General features: G+C 43.3%; 1 protein-coding gene across 1 annotated transcript; it reads right to left on the reverse strand.

Moving 5' to 3' along the window:
* Nucleotides 1-365: 365 nt before the first annotated feature.
* Nucleotides 366-3,368, reverse strand: LOC137501884 (uncharacterized). Its single transcript, XM_068229024.1, has 2 exons — nucleotides 2,319-3,368; nucleotides 366-1,963 (listed from the first exon to the last, which is right to left on the reverse strand). The coding sequence occupies exons 1-2, from the start codon at nucleotides 2,531-2,533 to the stop codon at nucleotides 1,717-1,719; spliced, it is 462 nt and encodes a 153-aa protein (XP_068085125.1). The 5' UTR covers nucleotides 2,534-3,368; the 3' UTR covers nucleotides 366-1,716.
* Nucleotides 3,369-7,696: the final 4,328 nt, after the last annotated feature.

Raw genomic sequence — 7,696 nt, forward strand, 5'->3', positions numbered from 1 at the left:
GTAAAGGAGATGAATTCTAGGAATAGGAATTTAAAGCTCTATTCTACCTATATATTATAAATTTAGTTCATATTTCTCACACTTTTGGTTTTGTATTGTGCCCTACTGCACTATAAAGTTCCGTCCAGGCGAAGGCCGGTCTCGAACCTAGAGTACAGTAGTGAACAAACTCTCACAGACGTGAGCTGGTGCACATAGTCTTACCTGAACACTGTCCTCTTCAATCAGCCGGTAGAACGCTCTTCTCAGGGATAACATGGGTATAACGGGGCAACATAAAGATAAAACACTAGGACATGTGCCTACTCAGGTAAGAATTCGACTAAATTAAAAAAATAAAATATCTAACAGAAAACACCGCTGCATTCCAAGTTTAACAAATAGGGATTTATTACATAAAATTGAATTATTTACAAATAAAAGATCATTTCAATATGAGATGGGAAAATGACGCTGAGCCGATGACTATCAGTTCACTGCCTTCACAATAACTCGTGAGCTGCAACAAGCATGTTACAATGGTGTAAGTAACGAAGTTTTGGAGATGGATATCTGCTTAATTACACAAAAACAATGATTCCCATAAAAATTTACAATGCCTCGCGCCGTCGAACCCCGGTGCTAACAAAATCACCACAAAATTTACCATGACCTGACTTGGTCACGAACCCTAGTCCTATGACAGGTAAGGTGTCCAAGATACCTATGCAAACAAAATGAAAGAATCCAATCAACACATACAAGGGTGTCAGTATAAAACGGGCCAGTGTTAAAATATTACGTAAAACAAATGGGACATAAAACAAATCTCTCTCTCTGCTTTCAAAACAAGAAGGTCGTTTCTTCCCCTCCTAGCATACTTGAAATACTGCAGACGACCAACACACCAGCCTGTGACGTCAAGCTCAATGACCTCCATTCTCACCCCTCCACTTGCAGCAGTCCCCCTAATTTATGAGCTCCACCGAGGAGACAGGCTAAAGTCTTGCCTTTCAAAAGTACATTTCACGTAGTCAGCTGTTAAAGCCATCATTTAAATATACCTGGGCTATCTGCCCTCGTCTCCATACCTTCAGCAATCTCGCTCATCTTACTAATGCCTCTCATGGGCTAAATCCTGGTGCTACAAAACACTAATCATTAAGCGATCGTCACATTGCCATACTAGGCATTTCCAAAATATCTTCAATAAACTCTCAATGGTTGGGCTCTCTCATACCAACTGCAAATTCTACTTCTGCCTCTTATGGGCTCAAACCTCTTAAATATTGGACTCGCGCACACTATCAGTGAATCTGGGTGAATTCCTGGTCACGACTTGGTCACCATCTGGTCATAACTATACACTTCTACGTCTGCAGAAACAAATGCCTGAATGGGATCTCATAAAAGTACCTATCTGTAGACTAACCTCCTATGCCCAAATGAGTTCAATCAGACCCTTACAAAAACACGTACAATAAAATAACGCAATTACAATGAACCATAACTTCACTAACAAGGACTTTACAAATAACATCTACCTTAAAGTACGGGGTTCGAGTTTGAGGCCTAGCTCTATATTACAAGGGAACTTCTCCTATTACCACAAATTAGTTGACTGACGGCCCCCATATTCCTATCTAAATTTAAATGACATGCTTGAAACAGAATTGGAAAGCTCTGACCTTAAATTTGAGAACATAGCGGAGCGGCCATCCCTGTGGACCACTGGATCTACCACATTCTGATAGACTGCCGGGCTTGCATCAGATACTGTTGACCACTTGGAGACATTCTTGCTGGTGTAGCGTCTTCGTACAGCTCCCTCTGTAGTCGGAAGGTGTCCTCTTCGATGTTGTGCTGGTCAGGTGCTCCCAACGTTCCTGGATCGATGCCCGTTGTTGTGTTGGCTTCAGCTCCTGGTTGTGGCTTCTGTGCAATGATGCTGTCAAACCCTCGTTCTGACTTGATGCTGGGGTAACTGAAAATAAATTCATATATTACAGACTGTCCAAACTCGATGCCTGTCTTCACTGTTAGCGTGTCTCACACGTCACACTGACCAAGTCTCGTTCAGAGTTTTAACCTGGTACACAAGAGTTTCTTTACTACTCTCCGTCACTGTTCTATCACCCTATCACATGGACAACATATAGTTTTAGAATTCCTAACCTGAGCCAATAATAATTCTAGCATTCCGTCTGCAACCCTTGACCTCACAGAAATAGGGAGCTACTAGTTCATTAGTCACATGTAAGCAGTACCTCATCTCCCCATAGCATAAATCTCACAGGGAAAATCTTCAATTCCTCTGAATATTCAAGTTGATTACTTACATCTTTGCAGAAATAGCAGTACAGGCAGTCGATGTAGCTTGAAGACAAAGCGTCGTTCTCAGCACCAACACGCAGTATGACGACTCGTTCCCACAGCCTCTCGGTCCAAGAATGACTCTGATATGCCCTGGCGGCCTTAATTTATAATTCCGGGTCGCGTCATCAAGCCGCTTGGCTGCGTGCAATCTTAGCGTGCCCGGGAAACTTTCCCGCATTAATTATATCATGGGCTCAAATTAGCGAATGCATTAATTAATGCAGCCCTAATGCCTATCAAACTAAAGCGGAAATAATACAGGTTGCAATTTTTGTCTCCAATCCAATGCAACTCTTCTGTAACTAAAGATATTAATTTATTTCATTCTTCCCTCCTAGAATAAGTTTAGCCGCGAACTGGAAAGCGTCCCCAAACTTCATCAAGAGGCTTGGCTTGGGACATAACTTCTTTTAATGAGTTCTGGAGATTTCTCATAATGACGCTCGCGCTCACTTCACATAAGAACGCTTCTTCTGGACCCCTTTATGACATATACTGTAAGACATCGGCTTCGTGGGTGGCCTAGTATGATTCCAATATCCAATACTCAAATTAATACAATTGCTTCAATGAACAGAATGGTTCATAGCCCCCCGTGAACGACAAAATAAAATTCTGTCAAGAATTTTATTTTCCCAAAATCCAAGATCATTTTTTCATTGCAATCATATCTGCTGTCAATATTCAAAACTTCAGGGCATGGGACTATCTTCAGCTACAGACATGATAGCCTCCCTATCCTTCCTAACTTGGTAATAAGCATCCAGCAGAGCTAGAAATCTCCGGTGGTTACTCTCGCAGTCTTGACACTCCGTTTCTTTGCGCTGCTCAGATATCTGTTTCTGGTCACCTGGAGAAATCATATTCACTTCTTCTTCTTCTTCTTCTTCTTCTTCTTCTCCATTGGGTACCTCTGGTTGCTCTTCTTCGCTGTCATTTTCATCTTCTTCCGGAATGATAACCTCCTCTCTGGCAAGATTTTCGGTCTCTTCGTCCTCAGGTTCTTCTTCCTCTTCTTCGCCTCCTTCTTCTTCTTCTTCTTCCAGATTGTCTAATTGATATTGGCCGGGTTGGAAAAAGGGCTTAAGGTTTGATGAGTTAAAGACCTTAGTCACTGTAGCGTCCAAGCTTTGTACCTTGTATGAGTTATTTTCATAACTATGAATTATTCTGTACGGTCCAGTGTATAGCTCAGCGAACTTATGGTAATATCTCTCTGTAGGGTTAGAGACAGTGGGTGTCTTCACTAACACTAACTCGCCCACTTGTAAAGGTCTATGAAATCTTTTATTCCTAGTTCTACGCAGCCGCTTCTCAGCCTGTGCTTTTAAGTGTTCTGCAACGTTATTAACACATATCTCTTGAGCTAGTTGAGGATCCCTAGGGCACGGAATTACATTTTCCCAAGGACGTTTAGGCAGCTCATTATTGTGAATCCATGCTGGAATCATACCGGTCGATTCGTGTCTAGTTGTGTTAATACACTCTGTAATAATGGGCACTACAGTGTTCCACTTATAATGTTCTCTAGGGCAGTATATCCTGCAATACTTGGATATCTCCCTCATGATACGTTCACTCGGGTTAGCTTGCGGATGTCTGATGCTGGATAAGACATGCTTGATCCCTAGTCTTTCTAGTTCACGCTTAAACCCTGCAGCAGTGAATTGACTCCCATGATCACTTAATATGCTCTCAGGCTTACCCATAATGGGTATTATCTTTCTTTTAATCTGCGATAGCGTTGAACGAGTATTCGCCTTTTGAATAGGGCATAATGTAACAAATTTACTGAAGACGTCCATACAGACAAGGATGTACTTTAAGCCCGTAGTAGCAGAGGGTAAGGGACCGAAGAAGTCTATTGCGAATAATTTACGTGGTCCCGTAGGTATCAGTGGTCGTGGCGGTTGCTTTAAAAGGTACGGATTTGGTTTCACCCTCTGACAAATGTCGCAGGTACGCAGGATTTTCTGTACCATCGACCTCATTTTAGGCCACATGAAAGTTTCCTGCAGTGTTGCTACCACTTTATCAATTCCTGAATGTCCTGTAGAGTGATGAGCTATCCATATCACGTCAATCTGTAGTCGCGGAGGTACCACAATTCTAAATTTCGTATGATTTTCATCCACAAATTTATGCAAAATGTTGTTAAAGTAGTGGTAATTTACCGCTTTGCGCTCCGCTTCAGCGTACTGTGGAGTCCCGGGTTGGAGTTCTTTCCGAAAGTACTGGATTAGCCGTCCGGTCTCTGAGTAATTTTCCTGTTCCTCATGAATATTCCGAAGTCTCTCCAGTATATTCTGATCCTCTTGGTCTAACAGAGTTAGGTGTATTGTAAGTTCCTCCGGATTAGGATTTCTGCTCAACGCGTCAGCTAGTATGTTCAGTTTCCCTGGGCAATGTTCTACCGTGAGGTCGAACTGCTGGACGTAAAGTGCCCATCTACTGACCCGTGCATTAGCCATGTCCGTCTTAAGAATGAAGGTAAGTGCTTTATGATCAGTTCTAATCACTACTGGGAATCCGTACACATACTTTCTCCAGTGAGCTAAGGCAGTAACTATGGCTAACATCTCCAACTCGGTGGTCGTGTATTTCAACTCGTGTCCGCGTAATTTTCTACTCATGAAAGCCAAATATGATATTTTATGCTCCCTCTCGGGTGTTTCCTGGTACAGCACTGCTCCGACTCCAACTGCAGAAGCGTCCGTCTGTATGATGAACTTCCTATCGAAGCTAGGGTACCCCAATTTTACAGAATTTTCTAAAAGTACCTTAGTGTTTACAAAAGCTTTTTCTTGCTCTTCTCCCCATTTCCATCTATTATTGGTCTTCAACATATCTTGAAGAGGCGCTACTGTATCCGTGTAACCGGGACAATGATTGGAGAAAAAGTTCGTTAGGCCCAAGAACTGCCTAACATGTTTAATCTTGATCGGCCTAGGAAAATTTTGTATCGCCGCAATTTTAGCTGGGTTGGGCCGGATACCTTGACCATCGACAACATGCCCCAGGAACAATACCCTGCGCTGACAGAAGTGTGACTTTTCAAAATTAACCTTGAAATTGCATCTCTCGAGGTCCTGAAATAGTAAATTCAATTTTTCCATGTGTTCTTCCAGGGTTTTTGTGCAGATTAAAATATCGTCGATATACCGAATCGTAAACTCTTTTACCTCGGGACTGAGGTTCGATTCCAGTGCCCTTATCAAAGCAGCACAACTTGAGACTAGGCCAAATGGAAGACGTAGGAAAATATACGTCTGGTTGTCAAATAAAAATCCAGTAAGCATATTTGTACTTGGATCCAAAACGATATGGTGAAAGCTTGAAGTCATGTCTACCGTACTGAAAAATTCCATATCTCCGAACTTCTTGAGAATATCCTTAAGGTTTGGAGGTCTCTCATACTCGGGAACTAGGCGTTGGTTCAAAGATCGTGCGTCAAGGCACACGCGCACCGTTCCATTCGCCTTGGGCACTGCACATAACGGATTCAAAAACGGACTCGGGGACTTGGCGATTATCCCGTTCCTCTCCATGTCGTCGATTACCTCCCGGACCTGGGGTAACATCTTCTCTGGAATTGGATATGGTCGCTGTTTGAAAGGCTCCCAGTTATTTACACATAATTTGTATTGGTAATTCGGGATCTTTCCAGGCCTCGAACCAAAGACCGTCTCATGCCTCATCAATAACTCCTGCAGCCGTCCCTTGTCTTCCGGACTAATCTTTGCTTCTTCGATTTTATTCGGCAATAGTTCTAGAAATTTTTCTTTCTCTCGCTGTTCTTCCAATTCGGATACCATAATTTCGAACTCTGGAATAATTTCTTCGTGATCCTGTAGCCATTTTTCTGAATCAAGTTCTTCCGTCTGCATGTCCATTGTCCAAATACGTTCCCCGGGTTGGTAACCCTGGTTCTGGTTTAATTCTACTCGTTCCTGGTTACCATTTAATTTTAACATGATAGAGTTCGTACCCATGTCAATTACAGCTTCGTATTCTCTTAAGAAATCGGCTCCTAATATAAGATTGTATTCCATTTTAGGCAGCACAATACATGGATGTGACACCAGTAAATCTCCAATCTGGATGTCGAGTAATACCTGCTCCTTACAGGACGTGACTTTGTCAGGTATAATCCCTTTAATTTTTACCTTCGAAATTGGTATAGACGGGATACGAACTCTGTTTTGAATGTCCGAAACTAAGGCCTGTGATACGACACTGACCGTGGCTCCAGTGTCAGCCAGACAGCGTACGTTTAAACCGTGAATTCTGGTATAAATTACAGGTAATTCTTTCGGTCTGGGCAAATTACTTTTATTAGGATCCTCTAATAGATCATCAGGAGTGATAACCCAATTATGTATAGCTATAGTCATCCAACCGGCATCCTCGCGAAATATTCTATCTCCTGGCACTAAATTTCTCGTTTTTTTTTTATCCTCTCTCTCGATCTCGGCAAAGCTAGGTGCATTTGGGTTGAGACCTTTTGGCCTGGCGCCATTATGAAATTCTTGGTATGCCAAGCTCGCAGCTCCAGGAGAGTTGGCAGCACTGTGATTCCGTATTGCTTCCTGCCACGTGTCGCGTGTTGACATCTCCCCCGACTCTCTCCCTCTTGAGTGGTAGGCGCCGTCTTGTCTCTCACCATTTCTCGGGCGCAGTGAACTCTCCCTTGGCCTGTCGTATCTCGCTCGGTTCCCATTCCATCGCTGGCGGTTGCTTCTAGAGTTGTAACGTTCACCGTCTCGTCTCCAGTACGGCCGGTCATTCCGCCGTTGTTCGAATGAATTTCTTCGGTGTTCTTGCCCTTTCCATCGGTCCGGTTCCTCCTGCCATGTGCTCCATCTTCGAGGTCGCCAGTTCATATCTCCTCTGGGTTTCAGATTTTCTTCATCTCGCTCCCTCCGGGTAGGTGTTTGAGTGCCGGAATTTTGACATTCCTTGTGGCCTCTTTCTTCCATCTGCTCTTCTGCCTGTATGTTCACATTATGGACAGTCTCTATGGCCCGTATACGTGGTTGATGCAGAGCAGACGTTTGGTCCCAAAGCCTAAGCATTTCTTCTGCTGCTACCGCCGTCGTTACATTAGCCGCGATAAGAGCCCTCTGTACCTCTACAGGCAGCTGTCTGATAATGGTTGTGACGATTTCCAACTCTTCAGGCTGATGATCTAGCTCTTGCAAACGTAAATATTGGGAGATGAAGAACTCGCTTAGTCTAGTGGGGGTACTATTCGCATATCTTCGTGCGTAGAGTTCCATTCTCAGCGCCAATTGATGTCCCTGATTCCAGAATTTATTCAGGAATGCCCGTTTAAACTCAT

Source organism: Anabrus simplex, chromosome 1 (assembly GCF_040414725.1).
Source record: "Anabrus simplex isolate iqAnaSimp1 chromosome 1, ASM4041472v1, whole genome shotgun sequence".
Classification (NCBI taxonomy): domain Eukaryota; kingdom Metazoa; phylum Arthropoda; class Insecta; order Orthoptera; family Tettigoniidae; genus Anabrus; species Anabrus simplex.

Excerpts from the sequence above, each read along its gene's own strand:
- LOC137501884 (XM_068229024.1), bottom strand. The coding sequence starts at position 2,533 with ATGCGGGAAAGTTTCCCGGGCACGCTAAGATTGCACGCAGCCAAGCGG. Across the intron at positions 1,964-2,318 it reads ACTGCTATTTCTGCAAAGAT|TTACCCCAGCATCAAGTCAG; the intron begins GTAAGTAATCAA and ends ATTTATTTTCAG.